Below are 20,991 nucleotides of genomic sequence, written 5' to 3'. Positions count from 1 at the left end.
AAGAAGAAGAACGGATAGAAAAGCCATAGAAGGCAGTGTTAGATGGGAAGGCTAGTAAGGCGAATACAGTGAGTCGTTAACACATAACGCTACACAAAGGCCCTAGAGGCAAAACATTATTTGTTGTTCTCCACTTTCTTCTATATCCAGACTTACACACGCTTCTCCCTACACTTTTAGTCTCGCCTCGAATCCCAATAACAAGCTAGCCATCGCGAAACACTATTCCTAGGACAGTGTTGTCTAAACCCAACTTACAAACTACCCCACACCGCTACATAACAGCAACAGACTAGCTACTTTCCTGCTCTACCTTCCTCGCTCTCCGCAGAGTGCACTCATCCTATATCCAGCGCGAACCGGAAGGCATAGGAAGGTACACAAAAACTAGAGCATGGAGTCGTAAAGCGAAGATGTAAATAAGAGTTTCGCCAGGCCTAGTTAAATTAAGAAAGATAACAAAAGACCAGCAACAAGGGTGTTGTTTATGGGATTACTAGGGCGTAGGATAGTCGTCTGGTAGATGTAGAAGTTACATGTAACATCTTGGCCACTACAAGTTGTACTCGCTCAACTCTACCAGCCTTGCTCACATTCCAAAGTACAATGTCGGATCTTCTTGAAGCACATTATCTCATAAATACAGTGCGTAATTCTTGCCCAGGTGCGTTCAAAGGTACCAACATCCACGGCTAGTCCTTCCCCCATCCGGCAACCGCACTAGTCCGCATAGTACCACGACACGCGAAATTAGGCAGACGCGCAACGGCGGACCTCCGCTTCTGGATCTGAGCCATTTTCGTGCGGCTGAAGATGACATTTCAAAGCTATGAGGTCAGGGTCCTTTAGATATGACGAATCACATTCAGCAAATCGGTCGTTGGGGGCGGGAGCTACTCGAGGCGGATGCATTGAGGGCTCAGTTGGGATGGTGGGAGGCTAGAGAGGAGGGTATATAATTGGATTGCGCCGTGAGCGACGGAGAAGGAACTAGCTACGTATGTTTTGCAGTTTTGCGTATATGGAGCTGATAGCTCGTTGCCTGCGCGGCTGGCTTCCGAACAGTCCGAGAGAAAGAGATAGAGAAGGGATAAAAAGATAGGGTACTCCGTAACGCCTGAGCTATGCTTTTGTGTCCTGGGTATGCCATTCTGCGGACAGATATCAAGTGGAAAGGAAGAGGTATGAGAAGAGAAGAGCAATTGGGAAGAGAAAGAAAGACGAGAGAAGTGGGAACTAACGGCAAGAGATGGGGTGAAGCCCATCAAACATCCCCCATCGCCCTCAGTACCGGCGCGGTTCAGGCGGTCTCGGCACCCTCGCATGCTGCGCGCGATGCCTCCTGCCATCCCTCTCGCGCCTACTTCCATTCATCTCAACGAAATTCCCCGGCGGATGTGTCAAGTTATGATTCCCACCCTTCAACTCCTTCAGATCCTCACTATCGATCAACCTTCTCTGCCACAGGTATTCAAACAGCCGGAAATCCGGTCGCGAAGTCCGCAACGTCTGCCCGCGCATCGTGTGTTCGTACGCCAAATGCTCCATACGCATTTTCCATGCCTGCCTCCCCTGATCACACGTCACTTCCCAGTCGCACAGCGGGCATTGGGCCGTCAGCGGTGGTTCCTCGCCGCGGAAGTGTGCGTGGCAGTGTGTTTCCCATTCGTCTTTGCTCTGCGAGACGTAGTTGCAGTTCAGAAACCAGAAGGCGCATTCGTAGACGGGGGTGCGGAAGTGTGCGGGCGGTATCTCCAACACGCCGTTGTTGTCTTCGAGGAGCGGGACGCCAGACAGTTGGCTGACGAGGCCGGTGCTTATGCTTGTTTCGGTGGGCGTGGCGTCGGTGATATCGGTGATGCAAGAGCGGAGTGAAGGAGGGTTGTGGGTTGGGTTGTGCTGGTGGAGGAGAGCCCCAGGAGCCATCGACGATAACGAACCGCTCTTGATTGTGCTCCCGGTCGCACGCAGTAGATGCTCTGTATCCGTCTGAGGAAGCCCTTGCAGGTATTCCTCGGAGAAAAGGACTAGTCGCGCGGAAACGTCGGGCTGTTGGACCCAGTCGTCGAACGGGCGGGTCAAGACGCGATTATTATTGTCGTGTCTGAGGGCGGCGGCCAGCGACATGCTCGCGGTGGGACTGGCGGGGTGGGCTGCTGTGGCGCACGGGGGATCAGCCTCAGCCTCGTACGCAGATTCATTGGAGAGAAGGCTGAAGACAGCCTTGCGAACGACGGCATTGCATGCAAGCGAATCAGAACTCACTGGGTGGTCGCGAGGGCGTCGTATCTTCGCCCGGCATGGTGGAGTGTTGGCGATGCTAGCAGGAAGGGTAGGGCTTAGCGTGTCGACTCCCGCTGTCTGTCTGTGGGGTTAATCCGTTTGGTGTCAGGACTTTGAACTGACTTGTGCAGTCACTATGAAATGGCGTCCTTGTATCTCAAGCGAAGGGGTCTATCTGGAGAGCTAAGTGCAGCACAAATACTTGCAGACTTGCGGCTCTGCTGTGGTGACGAGATACCGGACATGACCCCGCTGCCCACCCTCTTCACGCACCACATCATACATCAAGGTCTGAACTACTCGCCAGACTATCCGCTGTTGCGCCACGCCGATACTCGACGACCCGCTGTACTGTTGAAACGGTGGATTGATTGGAGCGGTAAGGTGCATACGGACGGCTGCCAACAGAAGCGGGGCGGTGCCCGTCCAGCGAACACCCTCCCCACGCTTCTGCCGACCGCTTATTTGGCACTGAACGGGTTCCCTCAGTATGGCGAACTGTCGGTGTGCCGTATCTTGCTCGTGGGCGGCTAATGGTCATGATGGCTTGATGTGTTCAGGCTACTGCATGTTCATCTGCACTTTGATGAGTGCAGTCCAGGGCATGTGATGATGAGATCATCCCCGTGGGGTGTTCGCACTTTATGGCCATATCGAATACAGATTTCGTCCTAGATGCAGTGGGAGTACGTATACCAAACGAAACAGAACTATCCTTCATCAACTCTAGAAGAGACGACGGATCGCATGTCTTCGTCATCGTCTATTATGCATGCCACACACCAGAATGAAGCGGATAGTGCCGAGCACATTGACTCATGGCTATAGCTTCCAAGGTTGTCTTGCACCTGGATGCGACTGTCCTTGAGTTGCACAACCACTAACACTCTAGTTGAGATGTGGTCGCAATCAGATGCTGTCTACCTCGGTTCAAACAGTAGTATCTCGTTGGTCTCATATTTTGACGATGCATAGCGGAGTGGTGACGGCGTGGTCTTGGCGCCAGCTTCGCGTTTCGAATGCGGGCCGATACTTGCCTCATCCAGCGACTTGCGACACCACCTCCCGCTTGCACAAAGAGCGCATTCCACGATATGGATGCTCATGAAGATGCGATTCAAATGAGAAGTCTCGATGGGAGAGACTGTGAACCGCCATGTTTATTACTTCCACCTCTATGCCAACATCAGAGTTCGGCCGCATGCGAAGACTACTGCCTCAGAGTATCGTGTCTAAGCGTCTGACCGCGTCTGAGAGTCAGAAAACTGGGGATCAGCCTCGCATGGCTGCACGGGTACGGCGCCCCTTCATGCGCTTTACTTTTTCCATCCGAACCTCATGCTCTCTGCTAACGGCATCCTTGAAGCCTGTACTCCCCGTTCCGCCCTGTTCCCGCGCGACGAACGCGGTTCACTGCACCCGTACATCATTGCCTCGTGTTTGAACAGGATCGGCACAACCTCCATGCCCGCAATTCCCAACATCTCGCGTTAACATTTCGATCGACCGAGCTGTCACCGGCAGCTTCGTCGACATGCTGACGCTCCACTCGCTCTTGCACCTCCCTCCCGTACTCCTCGCTGGCCTCGTAGCACGCGCATACGCAGCCCCCGATGGCGTTATCGGCGACGACAAAGGCGCGGGCAGGCCTACCTACGCGACAGCTCTCACGGGTGGCGAGGGCTGCGACTTCTCCGAGATTGAAGACATCCGCGATGGCTTCTCCGAGATGACGATTCTCTTCGCCGCCGCAACGCCCTTCGACCTGACCTCGCAGCCCGCACGAGAGTTCTTCGGCCCCTCGATCAACGCCAACTACACCGACATGATAGCCACGAACCTGCAACGCGCCGCCAACTTCGGCGTCCTGGAAGGAGGAACCGGCGCCGTAAATTCCGACATCCACATCCGCTGCGACGACCCCATGGACCTCTGCGACAAAGGCAACAAGCGCGAAGGCGACCACGCCGCCTACAACATCGGCAACGAACCGCACATCGTCTTTTGCTCCGACTACTTCCGCATGGACTCGCTCAATAATCGTATTAATAAGAAAGCCGACAACCAAATGGAGAAAGACCGGCTGATGGAATACTACAACCGCGCCTCCCTCTGGGCACGCATGGTGATGCACTTTGCCTCCATCGGCACAGCCGTCGTCCAACGCCCCATGCCTGCGCCCCCGAACTCCACATCCGAGTGGCTCATCTCCGTCTCTGAAGGCGCAATGAACACCTCTGTCCTCGCCGGCGTCCTCAACGAACAACCCGAAACACCCACCGATTTCCAAACTCTCAAATACGCTTACGGCGCCACGCGCTCCAAGCTCCTCGCCGTCCTCTCCACGCAAATGTCGTACGACGCTGCCAACAATGCGGAGAACTATGCGTTGTATGCGCTGGCGCAGTATATCATTCAGAACAAGGGTTTCTATCCTGCGGTACCGATTATGGATTTTCCGAATGAGGCGAGTGTGCTTACGAATGAGAATCTGCAGGATGGCGAGAGGGTCAAGTATGCGTATTTCGATGCTGTGGATGTGGTGGCAAGGCCGACGGATATGGAACTCAAGGGTGCGCCGTTGCCTTCGAAGGGTGCGGTGGTGAATGCTAGAGGAGTGGGGATTATGGTTGTTGCGTTGGGCATTGGAGCTACGCTTCTACTGGCGCCGTTCGGATGAAAGATCAGGAGGTTTGCGAAACGGAATACCTGGTTTTTAACGAGCATATCGACATCAGTTACGGGAACATTTCCCCGAGGCCTGTCGATTGTCCCAGTTACAACTACCGAGGAAGAAGAAGGACATCGCCACGCCATAACGCCTCCAAGCCCCATAAGATATAGGTCGCATCACATCCGATTCTACGGCGGCATCCAACACCCTGCCACCCAGCGCGGACAACACATGCTTGGTGCATCACAACATGCAAGCCTGCCCGCGCAGAGCACATGCCATCGTCGGGCCCTCTTCTAAGAACCTCGGCTGGTGCTGTATCGTTGGCGACGCTGAAATTCATTCCGCGTCAGCAATGATACAGCACCAGCTCAGGCTTTTAAAAGAGGGCTCGTCACGAGAGACAAGGGTTTATCCGACGACTTCGACCGTGGCCGAGGCAGCAGCATGTAATCGGTCTTGCTACCTACCTACCTATCTACCTACTTACTTACCTACCTTGGAACCCCCAACGCATATATCAAGAACAGCAAGCCCGGCGCGGGGCCTATTCACCCCCCTCAATCGTTTCGAACCTTAGTATCGAACACCCAGCACCCGCACACCTCTTCTCAAATATGGCAAGCAGTGCGTGTAGGTGTTCGATGGTCTTATTACGAAAAGGTTCGTAAGAAGACGATAGAACGAGTCCACGCGCTACTTGCCGCATTTGATAAGAATATCTGTCTGGAGAAGGGAACGCAATAGCAAGACACAGTCGCCCGCTTAACAAACTCGACTGGCTGTGTCCGGAACCTCTCTATCCATTTCCCCCGTCGCAATACATACTCTCAGGACAAGAACAGCAAGCGGGCCTCTTCACCTTCCCTTCAAACATTCAGTATCAAGACATCTGAAGAGTCGTCACTATCGTCTTCTATTATGCGTTAATAACGCTTGTCACGGTTACATGCGCTGTCTACCGCATGGTAGAAGATGGTGATGATGATTCTTCAGATGTTTTGATATTGTGGTTTTGAGCGGGAGGGTGGGTATGGATATGTGTATACAAGAAGAAGAACCCTTGACACATATACCAAGCACAACCAAGCCCGGCGAGGAGTCCCGTTTTTCCCGGGTGGGTGGGGGAGGCGGAGGGGAGGCGGCGGGGTGGAGGAGGGGCGGAGGTGGAAGTTTGTGTTCTCGAGGTCTTCATCAGGCATGACACGCGCTGTCTACCGCATGGTATCCAGTTCGCCTTCCCTCCGTCCCTCTCCCCCTCCAAATTTACGAAGCTCAGTGTCAAGCACCTAGCACCTATCATCTCCCCCGCACAGTCTTCTCATAGTGTGGGAGACAACGTGTATAACACCTCGCATCGTCTCGGCACTAGAAGTTTTTCTGCTGGTAACCAGGAGTTGGAGCGATTATACGCGGTGTCTCCCGCATTATGAGAAGATTCTGAGGGGGTTGTGGGGGGCGAGATGGTTGGGTGGAGTGGGGAGGGGAAGTGAGGGGAGAGATGGGGAGGCAAGGGATGGGATGGGGTGTGGATGGGGTGCGGATAGGGAGGGGGTGTGGATATGGATAAAAGGGGAATGATAGATGGGCTTTTATGAGAGGGAAAGAGAGAGGGAAGTTGCTATTTGTTGTTAAGAGATCAACATCTTCCCTTCTCTCTACCTTTTAATATAACAACTGCGTGTATTCTCCAACCCAACAACGGCTTATAACCCAACGCCCATCCATCTTTCTCCCCTCTATCTGATCGAACCATTTCATCTCTGCAAATTACAGACACCTTCCTCGCCTTCTCGATTTCTCCATCCATCCCCATCTCCAGTCGCCGTCTTCATGCCCTCACTCCACACCCAACCCCTTGTCATCGCGGCGGCGATTGTAAAGATCTCATCGTGCTAGTTCCATGGACGAAACCATATGTGAGAGCCTTCGGAGAAGTAGGGTTACCAGCATCCAGCGTCTGCATGATTCTTGTCTTGATTACCACAGGCAGCGTAAGTGGTTCATCAGCTTTACATCGTCGCCTGTGCTATCGCAGCACCACAGGATGGCGACGAATTCAAGTCCGAATTTTACAGCATCTTCACCCAACTGACCTTCACGCTAAAGAACAGGCAGTATACATCGTACGCGACACTTCATGACGGACAGCATATATATATATATTCCTTCCATTTTGACAGTATTGTTTCAAAATATCGCGGAGCTAACTAGACTCGCTGTGTAGATACGCCATGGAGTCCTGTGCACTCCGTCCTACCAACCAACCACCTGTCCAGCTCTAGAATGAACACTTTATCATACATATTGAACAACAACTCCACCTTCACAGTCTTTCCGCCCAGGAACCACGTCCACAACCCAACAGTCACCATTTCACTTCTTCTTCCCCTTAGGCGCAGCCTTCGCCTTACCCTTCCCCTTAGGCTTAACCTCCTCCTCCTCATCCTCCATCTCCTCATCATCGTCATCTTTCTTCTTCTTGCCCCCCTTCGCCTTAGCCGCCGCCCCCTTCTTCGGCGCCGCCTTCTTCTTCGGCTGCTTAACATATTTATCCTTTGACAAATCCACATCCTCCTCTTCATCCTTGACCTCCTCCACAACCTCGCCATCATCAGATTCGTCAATCGCTTCTTCAAGATCCGGTTTCTCTTTGGCTTGCTTCTTGGGTTGGGCGATGGACGAGGCTTTCATGAAGGGGAGGGGGTGGGATTGTTGGTTGTAGCTGTGGAAAAGGGGCGTTAGTGGTGTACGGGGGCGATGATGAGATAAGGGGGGGACTTACAGGCGTGTAAATGTGGATTTGGTTTGAGAATCAATCTTAACCTTCTCTTGGTCCATAGGTCCAACACCCAGTTCCATGATCGCGTCGAAGTCGTCTTTGGTGAGGTAGTAGCTGTCCATCAGCTCGATGACCTGTGGGACAGCGTCTTTGCCTTCTTTCTGCAGCTTCTGAACTAGGTCCGTCCAGAGAAGTGGGACGTACTGCTGTCGAACCTCATGTCGGTCACCGGACGACCGCAACCTCATGTGAGCTTGAATCTCCTTGATCATTCGGCTCAGCTTGTTTGTAGAACTGTTCTTTCCTAGCCATGACGTGAAGCGCGTCTGGTTACCAGCAGTGCTACCAGCAACATAGCTTGCAGGTCGGACGAAACTGAAGACCGCGTGTGTGGGCATCAGACTCCACTGCTGTTGAGAGCCGTGAATCATGCGATCCACGAGATCACCATCACTGATACTGTCGGCTGCTAGTGACGCCAACTCCAGATTCTTCAGGTTCTTCTCTTTGCCAGAGTAGTTCAAGGACTGCATCGGGTTCGTGCCGAGGTAGTTCTCCTGCAACATCAACGGACTGAACTCGTGGTCGTTGAAGTAGAGCTCAATCTTCTCGTTGAGCGTGGCTTTGCTGCTCGAGGCAAACATGCCGCCACCGAGAATCTTCTGCGTGATGTCCCATGGCTTCAAGATGACATGCTTCTCCCAGCTCTTAGACATCGTCTTGCCCTTGTCGAAATCCATGGCTGTTTGGTCGAGTTTGGCTGTGGAAATCATGTTGACGACCTGGCGAATATCGGCGTGACTGCCCTCAATGAGTGCATTGACAACTGGCGCAGGCATCTTCAAGCCTTCTCGGTATGCGATGGTCATGATGCGTGATCGTACTTGGTCGACAGTGGGCCGTCGGAAAGGCAAATCGAATGTAACGTAGTCGAAGGGCTTCATCTTTGGCAGCTTCCTGTCGTTGCAGATGAGAATCATGGGAACCTCCGTCTTCTTGCACACGGCTGCGAGCGCACCGACACCACCACGGTCACCCGCAGACATGCCGTCGACTTCATCCATGATCAAAACGAGCTTCTTCTTGGCCGCCTCAACCTTCTTTCCGTCTCCAGCAAAGTAGCCGTGGAGTGAGTTGGTGCTGAGGACACCACGTAGACCGTCCTCGATGAGCTTCTTACTTCGGGTATCACTGGCGTTTCTCTCCACAATATCGTATCCCTCCAGCTTGGCGACGAGATGAGCTGCAGTAGTCTTACCAATACCGGGTGGACCATGCAGCATGATGGCACGGAAGTTTCCGCTACCGTCTTTGCCAGCGAGCTTGAAGCCAGTCTTGAGGTTCTTTGGGAACATCTGCAACCAGCGCTGGATCCTCTCAACCGTCGCCTTGTTGCCGCAAATCTGGTTGAGTGATGTGGGCGCATACTTGGTAGTCCACAAACGGGAGTCTACGGCCGGGCCTGCACTCTGAGCAGCTGCTGTGACGGCAGAGGCTGTCTTGCTACCGGAAGCTTTCGCTGCTGCCGACAGCTCTTTCTGACGCTTCTTCTCCTCTTGCTCAAGCTCTGCAGCTTGCTTCTTGATCTTTTCCTCCTCTTTGCGTTGCTTCTCAGCGTGCTCGGCCTGTGCCTTGCTGTCGCCCTTGTTGCCAGCCGCAGTCAGCTTCTCGATAAGCACCGTCAGGCCATCTTCGTCGATCGTCTTGATTTCCATCTCCTGAATCTTCCGCAGTTTGCTGGGGCCGGCATCTGTGCCTAGCACAACATAGTTGGTTTTCTTGCTTGGAGCGCCAGTCACCTTTCCACCGTGCCGTTTCACCAGCTCTTGAGCTTCAGTTCGACCCCACTTCTGCAGCACTCCGGTGAAGACGAATGTTAGGCCTGCAAGACATGTCTCTGAGCCTGAGGGCATCTCGCTGGATCCGCCTCCAAGTGGTGCAGCTTCCCCACGACCTGCATTCGCCTGCCAATTGAACTTGGCATTGTCGTCTTTGGGTGGTGGAGTGGGCGCGCGCACGGTAGGAATGCTGTCGTAGATGGCCTGGATGTCTGCACTATCTTCGACCTCCTCCTTCTTGGCCTTCTTTTTCGCTGGCGATTTGGGTGTCGTCGTTGTGGCCTTCTTCGGTCGTCCTTTCTTGGGTTTCTCCTCCTCTTCCTCTTCGTCGTCAGATATGGGTGACTTTCGCTTCTTGCCTGCGGTCGATGTCTTCTTTGGCTTGCTCTTCAGTGCTTGCTCATCCTCGTCGGGCTCTACAAGTTCGTCTTCCGCATCGATGTCCTTCATGTCGATGTCTTCATCTTCTGGGTCGAAGTCGTCCTCATCCTTGATCGTCTTCTGCTGCTTGGCTGGGGCCTTTGGTGTTCCGCGATGTGGCAGCTTCACGGGTACGTCGTCATCGCTGTCCGAGGCTTCCTTGTAGTCGTCCTTGCCTTTGCCCTTGATGTTGGCCTCGAAGATATCGTCTGCGTCCTCCAGGTCGTCGTCCGGGAACTCGTCCTCGTCATCCCGCTCGGCATAGGATGTAACGGGTTTCTTCGCTCGGCCAGATGCCTTAGCATTGGTAGCCGGAGTAGCCGTCTTCGAGGCCTTTCCGTTCGCCTTCACAGGTGCCTTCTTCGGTGTCGCAGCAGGTGTCTCCGCCGCCTTCTTCTTGACAGGTTCAGTTCGCTTGGGCTTATTCGAGCTGGCGAAAAAGTCGGATGTGGTGGTCTCTTCAAGTACGGGTTCTGGCGTCGGTTCGCGCTTGACCTTCTTCGCAGCAGGCTTCTTTGGTGTCGCTTTCTTCAGTCTGTACAATGTCAGGTTTGACGTCACCAAGCAAGAATTGTACACCTACTTTGTCTCTTCCTCATCATCGTCGTCAGAGTCCTCTACAACACGACTTGTGCGACCCTTCTTTTTGGGTGCGGCCTTCTTGGGCGCAGGCTCGTCTTTCTTCTGAGATCCCTGGCTTGCCTTCGGGGGCCCGCCGCCAAAGAAGCTGCGAATGTCGGCAGGCATCTTGACGATGAAAAACGCGTACAATTAGCGAGTGGCAGTGTGACGCGTTCGCTGACAAGTGTTGAGCCAAACAATGGTTGGAAACGGGGTTTGGGTGGGTTGATGGACAACAGGCGCCATTGACGTGCACGACGCGACTTCGCGCGGTCATTAGGCAATTAGGCAGGCGCATTGACGCCACACCCCCGCGTGCGCCACAGCAGCCACAGACATGTCTTGGCATCAGAACTTCGACACCACAGTTACGGAACGGCCTGGTAAAGGTCCAACATCACAACGCCATGCCGCCACCAAGGATATCACAAAGCCTGCTGGCTCAATTCGGGAGACTGAACATGTCCGCATCAAGACCCACACGTACGACATCCAATTCCCACCTTCCACAGCTATGCTAACGCACCCCCAGTCCTCCAACAGACATGCCTATCTAAACCCCAACCCACCCTCAACACCCCCCGCCTCTTCTCCACAACCCGTCCCACTCTCAACTACCTCGCCCCCAAAGCCGGTGAATCACGCAAATCACGAAAAGGGCGCTGCCGCGTCCCCACCGGCGGCAGCATGCGCGGCACAACCGTCGTCTGGGGCGACTACGGCCTGCGCATGCGCGACCACGACCGACGCATCTCCGCCCAACAACTCCGCATCGCCGAAGAAACCATCCGCAAGCGCTTGCGCGGCATGAAATTCCGGCTCTACATGCGCATCGCCGCCAACATCGGCGTGTACACCTCGGGCAACGACGTGCGCATGGGCAAAGGAAAAGGTAGTTTCGACCGCTGGACTGCGAGGGTGGCGGTGAGCAAGATCATCTTTGAGATTCAGGGGGATTTGCATGAGCAGGTTGTCAAGGATGCGTTTAGGCTGGCGGGGAATAAGTTGCCGGGGCTGTATGAGTTTGTGAGGAAGGGGGATGCGCCCGTTATGGGGATTACGAAGGTGGGGTTGAATGGGGTTACGGAGGAGGATTTGAAGAGGCCGAGGAGGAAGGAGCCGCTGGAGCAGACGGCTAGGAGGATACCTGATGCGAGTTCGTCTGCGCCGGCGAATGGGCCGAGGGTGGAGATGTAGATGGGGTTTGGGATGGAGGCTGTGGACCGGAAGAATTGAGGTCGTCTGCCAATTCAGCTGCGTGGACGATGTTGTCAAGTGTAAATGCAATATGTAGCATGTATCATAAGAGAACATGTATTGAACTGTACAATTTTGAAATCGACAATGGACAGTATGATCAACATTAACCCTGAAGAAAGCACAACAAATAATGAATGGGGTATGTAGGTATCAACACGCCAGCCCAGCTCTCGCCTCATCAATCAAAACATTCCCCTCACGCCTTATACAAAGTATCCAAAAACCCCTTCGCCAAATCCACAACAACACTCTTATTCGGCAAGCTGCCCGCAACACCATACAACGCAGCCGTATCCCCCTTAACCGCGCCCTTCGCGCCCTTACCCTCCGCAATCCTCTTCCGCTCAGCATCCCTAACCTCCTCCGTAACCTCAACCAGATCCTCAATAAGCTTATCCACCACCGCAACAATCGGCAGCGTGACAGCAATGTGAATAGCAGGCGGGTTCTGGAGCGCATTTAAATGCCAGCCTTTACCGGACATGCCATCAGCGATGTCGTAGATATCGAGGGTGTTGGACAGGAAAGATACGACAGAAACCATGGGCCGACCGATGATCTTGAGATCAGACGCGAGTTCAGGTTTCTCGCGGATGGCGGTTTCGATCTTCTTCATGCCGCCGACGATTTTGTGGCAGGCGTCGAGGTAGCCGTTTGCGCCTTGCTTGACGAGACTGGCCCAGCAGCCTGCGATTAGGGCACCGGGGCGTGAGCCAGCGATGGAGGGGGATGCGTAGACGCCGCCGGACCAGTCGGGCGAGATGAAGTATTGGTACTTGCGGTATACGTCGGAGCGGTAGAGGACTGTGGAGTTTCCCTTGGGCGCGAAGCCGTACTTGTGGGTGTCGCAGGAGATGCTGGTTACACCGGGCAGACGGAAGTCGAAGGGCTCGAATTCGAAACCTGCTTTGGGGAGCATGGGGATGATGAAGGAACCTAGACAGCAGTCGACGTGGAGGGGAATCTTCTTCTTGACTGCGAGTTTACTGAGGCCGGAGATGTCGTCGATGATGCCGTGGGGAAAGTTGGGCGCAGAGCCGACGAGGAGGACGGTGTTCGGGTTGATGAGACGGGAGACGGAGGGTAGGTGGACCTTGTAGCTCGGTGCTTTGCATGCCACGAGGTGCATCTTTATCTTGAAGTACTCGCAAGCCTTGCGGAAGGCCGTGTGTGCGGTTTCAGGCAGGATCATCTCAGGCTGAGTGACGCCACGCTCAGCGTACGCCTTGTTGCGTGCGGAGAGACAGGCCATGAGGATAGACTCTGTGCCGCCAGACGTTGTAACACCAGCCGCATCGTCTGGTGCGTTGAAGAGGGAGAGCACCATAGCCACAATCTCGGCTTCCATCTTCCTCACACCAGGGAACACATCCGGGTGGATGGGGTTCGCAACCGTGAACTTGCCAAACGCCTCCGTCTGCAGTCTGATCAACTCCTCCCCACCGTGGTATACCGCACCGCTGACTCTTCCATCTTCCCACCGAGTATGCTCCATATCAGCCAGTTCGCCCAGCTTCTTGCGCACCTCCTCTTCGCTCCATCCTTCGGCGGGCAAACTGGTGATGCGCTCGACGCCGGGACCGCTCGGAACAAGTTTGCGTTCGAGTTTTAGGAGCGAATCAGACACCTGTGCCTGTACCTTGTCGCGCACGCCGGGAAGTCGCAGGAAGACGCCGTAGAGGTAGCGGCGAATGCTGATGTAGGCATCGCTGATGGAGCCGAAGATGCCGCGTCCTTTGAGTTGGTAGAAGGTGATGCGTGTCCAGCGGAGGAGGAAAAGGACAAAGATGATATTGCGCAGGCTAGATATCTCATGTCAGTATTCCGCTCTATCACTTATCGTTATCGGAAGGGAGGGGCGCATACACGTCGATGTTCAAGGCGACGAGCTGGCCATTAGCGGAGCTCTTCCGCGCATTGAAAGTGCCGCGGAGACTGACGGGCAAGCGCGATGAGCCGGGCATCGTGGGAAGGGTGCGCGGGTGGGCGACTGTATGTAGGGTATCAATCAAGTCTACGCCAAAGACATGATAGTAGGAATGTGGAGTTTGGGTCGCGGGTTGGCGCTCTGGTTAAGCATTTGCAAGAGGGCTTGCCATGTACGTCAATCACATGTCGCAGCCACTGGCGCAACGGCTTCGGACTGCCGAGGAACCCGCGGCCGAGATCCTAGCGGGGCATTTCCACTTTGGGAAGCTACTCCTACATAACAGCCACTCGCAAGTAACATCAAGCCATAGTAGTCGGATTATATTATCTGAGATAGAGTGACAGAGGCCATCAATCAAAAGTCTAAGTTTCGACAGGCAAAAGCCATGAAGCTGCGGAGGATTTCCACCCCGCAGCCTCCCCCGCCCGCCCCGCTACGCCTACACAACAGCCATTTGGAAGGCTTGGACACTGAAGAGAAGCGAGATCATGGTAATGGTAGTCTGATCGTATAACTTGGAGTCAAGATGACTACACCACCAGCCTAATCCATCATACCATGCCACCTCCAATGCGCACCCATAGCAAAACTCGGCATAACAGCACCACACTCCTCACAGCGAAAAGAGTCGGCATCTGTCATATCTTCTTCATCCTCCTCCCAAACATCCTCTACATCCACAGGAGAACCAATCTTCTGTGACGAAGTGGGCAAATCCTCAGAACCTTGCCTGTGAATAATCTCACCTGTCGGCCAAGCCTCGTCCATCATGTATTCTGCTCGGTGCCGTCGCGCTGCTGCCAACCAGGGCGGTTCTTCTGATGATAGCGATTCTCTTGCTTGAGCTTGGTCTTCATTTACCGCCTCTTCTTTGAGTATAGATGGTTCTTCGTCCCTCATGTATTCCTGTCGTTGGCGCCTCGCGGCTAGCAACCAGGGCGCTTCATCTGGCGACGGGGATGCTTCGACTTGAGGTTTCTGTTCACTCACCCAGTCTTCTTCAAACATGGATGGTTCTTCATCCATCATATATTCCCGTCGTTGCCGCCTTGCTTCTTGCAACCAGGGCGCTTCATCCGGCTCTGGCGATTCTTCAACCCTCACCCGCTCTGCACTCACCACCCCATCCCCACCCATCGCCGACTCATCATCCACCCTCCATTGCCTCAACACCTCATCCTGCCTCCTAAACATCTTCCCAATATCCCTCCCCACGCCACCCCTCTCCCTCGCCGCATCCGCCATATTCGTCGCCGCAACATTAACCAGACTAAGATTCCATCCCTTCTTCTCCGGATGCAGCTTGCGAAACAGCGGTAGCAACGTCTCGGACAGCAGTTTCTCGACCACGGCATCCATAGTATTATTGTTGTCTTTTAGGCTGAAGACAAACGTTGGCATGGGTCCGGATTTGGATATGCGTGCAAAGGACCGATTGCGGGTGCCATCTGGGTTTTGAGGCGCCCGTGGTCGGGTTGATAGTCGGAGTGTTTTCGGGTGAGCGAGCCAGCGCTTCATAGGCTTTGGAGGGGCGGAAGTGGGAGCCGTGGATAGGTCGTGTGCATCGTCATCTTCTTCTAGGAGATCGGTGTGCATTCGCTCGAGCAGTCTTTTCGCTAGCATGCGAAGCTCTTTGGTCACGGCTTCAAGTGTGTCTAGGCGCATGTAGCTGTCTTCTATACTGATCTGACGCGGTATTTCGCGTGCTTGGCCGACTTCTGTGTCGTCACAGCCGTTTAGTAGACCCCACACTTTGGTCCCGGTGCCATGTGGTACGCCCGGACCACCGAGTATCCGCTCCAACGTCTCCGGACCGATTCCAGGATGCGTCCTTACATCGCGGACAAGAACAGCCTCTTTAGTCCCACCATACATCAGTCCAGCATCAAATTCTGCCGGCCGCTGCAGTAGGTGGGTACGGAGCTTTTGTGCTATCTTGAACCCTATGCCGGGAATCTTGCCGACTTCGTGATCATCGATGAAGGCAGTCACGTTGTCGATAGTCTCATCGTCTTCACCAGATGTATAGGGCGGGACCAGTGTAGTCTGAGCATTGGGCTTGTATGTGTTGCCAACAAGCTTTGCCAGAAGCTTGTTAGTAGAGATGCCAACCGTGGCCGTGTAGCCCTTCTCTGCCTCGAGTCGAGTTCGCACGTAGTGTGCTAGATGGCTTCCTAGAGCCAATCGGAGGTGCAGCAGATCGGGCGTGGTGCCTACAATCGATCAGTTCCAACGTTCGGCTATGTACAGCATCTTATGGCGCATACGGTGGGCACCTGCATAATCGAATCACAGACTGTTGGTGGCAGTTCCATAGGCACGGTTGCTGGTCTCAGTAGCCGCAAGGATTCAGCAAGGGCTGTCAGCCTTGCCGTTCGCGGTCCATTCCAAGAAGATGTTTTTGCTACGCCACACCGTATGCGCCGTGTACAGCTTACCTAAGTGTTGAGAGGCCGTTTTGGGGTATAGATGACCCCTCAGCCGCGTCGCGTCGTAAGGAAACCCCACAGTGGGATCGTTCCTGTCGAGACAAAAGAAGGCGTTACTGAGGTCATTAAAGTTGAGAATGCTGACATTGTAGTCGATCATGTCGGTGACATCTAAAAACACCTAGCCCGCCTTAGCATGACTCGCATGAACGATACGGTGAGGGAACAGAAAACGTTGGGACTAAAATGAGATTGCAAAGGTGGCGGTGCTGAGATACGAGGGTCGAGAGTGGAAAGGCGACCAGGAAAGACAAACCTCATCAAAGCCTAGTCGTTCACAACGGGAGTTCCAGGAAAACGATCGCAAGAAAGCATAGAGTTCTTTGGAAGCATTCCGGAAGCGGGTAAGATCTTCGCCCAGGACGATGACTACATCTGGGCAGACCTTCTTCGCTTCGTGGATCAGCTGCAGCTTGTGCAAGCCCTGGGAGAGTCAGACTGGACCGATGACACGGGCACGGCGGTAGTCAAGGGATCGTACGCGTCGGCGGGCCTCATAGTTGCATGTGACGACTATCTGTTTTTGCTGCACGGCCAGTGGCAAGCGTCGTAATGCTGGGTTTTCATGTTCAAATACGCTGGCGTAGAAGCAGTCCTGTGGGGAGGGGCACGGTATACGTTACTCTTCTGCGCAGACTCGGCCGCACGCGGTAAGAAGTACGTACGTAGTCCTGTGGATACGAGGGAAGGTTAGTAGGTGAGGCCGAATAGGGCGACCAAGGCGTGAAGGCTGTGCGTGGTGCTTACGAACGAAGTGGACGATGACGGAGCCGGTCTGGCGTTTCAGTTTCTTCATGGAGCAACGAGAAGCGCCGGTGTTGTGCAGCAGTTTCAGCGGCGTGCGTGTCGTGTGGAGGTGCAGGTGGTGGTGCAGCGGGTGATGAAGCGCGCGTGAAGGCGCGACGTGTGTGGCCAGGTGCGAAACGCCGCGGGTGGTGCCAAGCGCCGGGCGCGGGTAGCCCAATTATGTTTGCCACGCTGCATCTATCTTTGGACAAGCCTAGTGGCTGCTGGGTATTTTGGGAGCAGCCCCAGCCAGGCGCTTCGTGTTAAGACCGTCCTGGTGGATCCGCAGCCGACATGGCAGTGTTTAATAGCGATGTGCCCCTCTAGCACTCGCCTGTCCCCAAGTATTCGCAATATCATCTGCACACTTCCGGCACCAGCCTCATACCCGTGGACACCCCCCACATGATGCTGTCCACCCTCCAGCCCTCCCACCCAGCATCATCTGCCATGTCCGGTATGACCTCAATGACTTCCTCCATGGCCGCCTCGCTGCCTATAATACCCCCGCGCCAGGCCCCGCCCCGGCCCAAACTCTCCATCAACACTGAGCAGCCGCGCATCCTGGGCAAAGGTGCCAGTCTCCGTCTTGAAACCCTCAGTGCCGTCTCGCCCACCGTCCGCAATACCTTCTCCAACGCCTATGAGCGCCCGGCGACTGCCCCAACACTACAACGCCCCTCAAGACCCCAGCTCTCCATCGAGAGCGACGTGCCCGCCACCAGCGGCTCTACCAGCGCATCGACGCCAAGTTCAGCGTCTACCCTCTCCTCCACCCTCACATCGGCCTCCAACGACTCGGCCACCCTCTCAATACCCTACAAGCAACCCCACAACCTCGCCTCCATCCTCTCCAACAGCCCCGCGCGCTCGATAATACCACGCAAGATGGGCTCCAGCCGGCCCATGTTCCCCGCCGAGAAGCGCGTCTCCTTCCGCACACCACTGGAAGAGGAGATCACCACCACCAGATACACCCTCGCACATTCCGACATTGAGTCTTCCGTCTCAACACTCTCCTCTCTCGCATCCACCGCCTCCACCACCGACTCCGACGCCTCGACATCACAGCCGTCATTAAGTCTCAAGGCTCTGAAGAACCCCTCCGAAACCAGCATATCGCCCCTCCAGCTCTCCCTCATCAGCACATCGTCCTCCGCAGAGAGCTCACCAAGACCAAAGTCGCCCCGCACAGGCGAGAAGCGCGACTCGTCATCCTCAGACGACGACAGCGACTCAGCTCCCGAAACTCCCGTCGCCGGACGACGGAAGCGGACGCGAGACTGGCGCTGGACACTCGGACCCTTGCCTTCAGACAACAAATCGTCAGTATCGTCGGCGAGCGATGCGACGATCAGCGAGGACAGCAGTTGATGGGTTGACGGCGCGCATGATTACGAACTGTACAGAGTGGGACGAAGACAACGGATGCGGCGTTACATTCCCATGGCATTTCTCGGTGTTTTATTTGTCACTTTCCATGATACCACATTTGCATATCCCGTTTGTCCTGGACGAGACAATCGCTAGCATCGCATTACATTGCATTTACTATTACTTTAACTACCATCATCAAATCTACATACTACTACTCTGCTCTACCAATAAGAGTGGACCGACACTACATTACCTACATTTCTAACTAACTTGCATATCACTATATTAAACAACTGCACATCACACTCTTTTCGACTTGACTTGACTTGACATGACCCTCCCAACCAAGTGCAAGTCTTACCCAAATCCCCCTCGCGATCATCACTCCTCGGCCATGTGACAGGATCGGCTGCCGATCGAACATCGAACGGCGGTGCGTGCGGGACAGCCCACAGCCACCGACCGCACATGACAAGGGCCCCAACATCGCAAGTCTACGCGACACACAACCAGTTGCCAGGGTCTCGGAAAGCAAAGCAATCACAACGAGCAAAACGTCCATGATCCCGAAATAAACGTACATTACATCAACAGCCAAAACGCCCTTTCCCACCACATGCACTTCGTTTTTGCCTCCGCCTCAAGGAGTATCTGCAACGGTCCTGACTTGCATACACACATCCGTCTGTGTGCATGTGCAGCTAACCATGACATCACCGCCTCATCTACCGGGACCTACCCAGCCACCAAGCTTACCTCAAGGATAAATTGCGTACCCGCTTTGAGAGCAGGCTACGGCAATTTGTAGATTGCGCCTCCATCTTGAGTCACTTCCGTATTAGGACGTCTGATCCGGATTCTCCTCTCGATACCTGCTCGAAATCGGGCTGGGATAATGTGGCTGGCGGAAGGAAGAGAACCGCCGAGATGTTAGACGGAAGATTCAGGATACGAAGTTGTGCCGGCTTGGCTTGGTAGTAACTGGGTGGGTATGTATGGAATGGTAAGGTGGAGGGGCAGGCTGCACGTGATACTCTGGGGACGGCCCCCGTTGTAACAGAAGCAAGTGCAAGGGTATTTTCAAACATCGTCGTGTGTTCTTTTCGTTTCAGTTTCATGTTCTGAACACCCCCACCCCACTCTATCCAGCATCTGTGTGGTGTGTTTGCGACACCCCACCCGTGGGATATCTCTCAAAATAAGCCACAGTGGGACTTATTTTCGCAAGAGTCAGAGTCGCGAATTGTGACAGCTGTCAGACGCGTCGGAGGATATTCGCAGCCTGCAGCGAGGGTTTCGGGCATATATCCAGACGGTTCGTGTAACACGACAGATTCTTCATATGTCTAGAGCAGCAGTAAATCCGACGCGGCTTCAATCTCCACAATCGATACTTGGGTAGAAACATACGGGTTATTGTTCGTATCGCGTTCGTGTCTCTACAACTCTAGCGCAATCCAGCCTCAAGTGCTCCCATGTTCCTAGTCTTTTCGGTCCTCGTCTCAGAGCCTACAAGACATGCAAGCCGCGGCGAAGAACTCGGGTTTTCTTTGTTTTTCCATCTCGTACCTGCAGTACACTACCTTGCGCATTTCTACTGAGCTCACTACCCGTGTCCGGGCGATGGTGGCGCTCAAGCCTCTAGTTGCCCATTCGTCAACTAGGGAACGCGTTGCGCGAACGAACGCACAGCTGCAGCGAAAGAAAACCAGCATCAACCCGCCCGTCTCGCATACACGTCGTCATCGTACCCTCACAAGCGCAAACACGGCAAATTGCACATCTCAACCAGTCCCGCTCCGATCGCATCGATGCAGTCAGCAACGTACATTTTTCATCGCGGGAGTGCTAACGAAACGCGGCTTGCAAGGATGCGTTTTAGTGTGGTGTTCTGGAACGTGAACCGCGTGGTCTGGTCGATGCAGATACGGGACCGGGATGGATTAGGACGGGCAATTGCTTTTGAGGCTAAGTATAGCGTAGGAACCGCTAATGAACCGTTTTTTCTCCTGACTTTTATCTCATGGGTACGATGCGATGCGATACGGTGGAAGAGGACTGTTTGGAGGATGGGGGTAGTGTTGTGGAAATTGCGGTAGAGACCTCGGGAGTGTCGTGCTTTCTTCTTTTGTGCGAGTGGTGTCGCGATGCATGTCTTGCAAGCTGGTGTACATTCATTCCTTAGCCTTCGAGCCCTCACGTGTTAGGGTTTCTGATGATTACAACTACAAAGAAAACACTTCGCAAAACACCGTCCACTCCGCCCAATCATACCCACACAGTGACCAACCCATCTACTACTCCCTTGCTCCCTCCGGAGTCCAGAATCCTATCCTATCGATTCCGATAGTCCAAGTAGTCCCAGTAGTCCCACCATCAAGCGAGATAACGATCTTCAGGTACAAACTCTACAGAAATCTAGAACGTGCTGGTCCGTGTGGTATTATAATAGCGTGTGCGTACTAAGAGCGTAGGGAGCGGAGTCGGAGTGGACAGCGGAGCGGAAAGCACGGAAGTGCGGGACTACGGAG

The 20,991-nt window shown here is 54.2% G+C and overlaps 7 protein-coding genes across 7 annotated transcripts; 3 read left to right on the top strand and 4 right to left on the bottom strand.

The window, feature by feature from the left end:
* Positions 1-1,284: 1,284 nt before the first annotated feature.
* On the bottom strand, positions 1,285-2,127 carry J4E86_011422 (uncharacterized protein; the record flags this gene model as incomplete). The annotated part of the gene is made up of 1 exon (XM_051451913.1): positions 1,285-2,127. The coding sequence occupies one exon, from the start codon at positions 2,125-2,127 to the stop codon at positions 1,285-1,287; it is 843 nt and encodes a 280-aa protein (XP_051296925.1).
* A 1,690-nt stretch (positions 2,128-3,817) lies between these two features.
* J4E86_011421 (uncharacterized protein) lies at positions 3,818-4,963 on the top strand (the record flags this gene model as incomplete). Its single annotated transcript, XM_051451912.1, has 1 exon — positions 3,818-4,963. The coding sequence occupies one exon, from the start codon at positions 3,818-3,820 to the stop codon at positions 4,961-4,963; it is 1,146 nt and encodes a 381-aa protein (XP_051296924.1).
* Positions 4,964-7,333: 2,370 nt separating this feature from the next.
* Positions 7,334-10,744, bottom strand: J4E86_011420 (uncharacterized protein; the record flags this gene model as incomplete). Its single annotated transcript, XM_051451911.1, has 3 exons — positions 7,334-7,682; positions 7,743-10,532; positions 10,581-10,744. The coding sequence occupies 3 exons, from the start codon at positions 10,742-10,744 to the stop codon at positions 7,334-7,336; spliced, it is 3,303 nt and encodes a 1,100-aa protein (XP_051296923.1).
* A 281-nt stretch (positions 10,745-11,025) lies between these two features.
* Positions 11,026-11,815, top strand: J4E86_011419 (uncharacterized protein; the record flags this gene model as incomplete). Its single annotated transcript, XM_051451910.1, has 2 exons — positions 11,026-11,101; positions 11,151-11,815. 2 exons carry the CDS (start codon positions 11,026-11,028, stop codon positions 11,813-11,815), a joined length of 741 nt encoding a protein of 246 aa, XP_051296922.1.
* A 259-nt stretch (positions 11,816-12,074) lies between these two features.
* On the bottom strand, positions 12,075-13,842 carry J4E86_011418 (uncharacterized protein; the record flags this gene model as incomplete). The annotated part of the gene is made up of 2 exons (XM_051451909.1): positions 12,075-13,680; positions 13,745-13,842. 2 exons carry the CDS (start codon positions 13,840-13,842, stop codon positions 12,075-12,077), a joined length of 1,704 nt encoding a protein of 567 aa, XP_051296921.1.
* Positions 13,843-14,351: 509 nt separating this feature from the next.
* On the bottom strand, positions 14,352-16,397 carry J4E86_011417 (uncharacterized protein; the record flags this gene model as incomplete). The annotated part of the gene is made up of 2 exons (XM_051451908.1): positions 14,352-16,021; positions 16,247-16,397. The coding sequence occupies 2 exons, from the start codon at positions 16,395-16,397 to the stop codon at positions 14,352-14,354; spliced, it is 1,821 nt and encodes a 606-aa protein (XP_051296920.1).
* Positions 16,398-17,533: 1,136 nt separating this feature from the next.
* J4E86_011416 (uncharacterized protein) lies at positions 17,534-18,457 on the top strand (the record flags this gene model as incomplete). Its single annotated transcript, XM_051451907.1, has 1 exon — positions 17,534-18,457. The coding sequence occupies one exon, from the start codon at positions 17,534-17,536 to the stop codon at positions 18,455-18,457; it is 924 nt and encodes a 307-aa protein (XP_051296919.1).
* Between the last annotated feature and the right edge of the window lie 2,534 nt (positions 18,458-20,991).

Source organism: Alternaria arbusti (assembly GCF_024043155.1).
Source record: "Alternaria arbusti strain BMP 1465 chromosome Unknown scaffold_34, whole genome shotgun sequence".
Lineage (NCBI taxonomy): Eukaryota > Fungi > Ascomycota > Dothideomycetes > Pleosporales > Pleosporaceae > Alternaria > Alternaria arbusti.
This window is presented reverse-complemented; position numbering and strand designations above follow the sequence as displayed.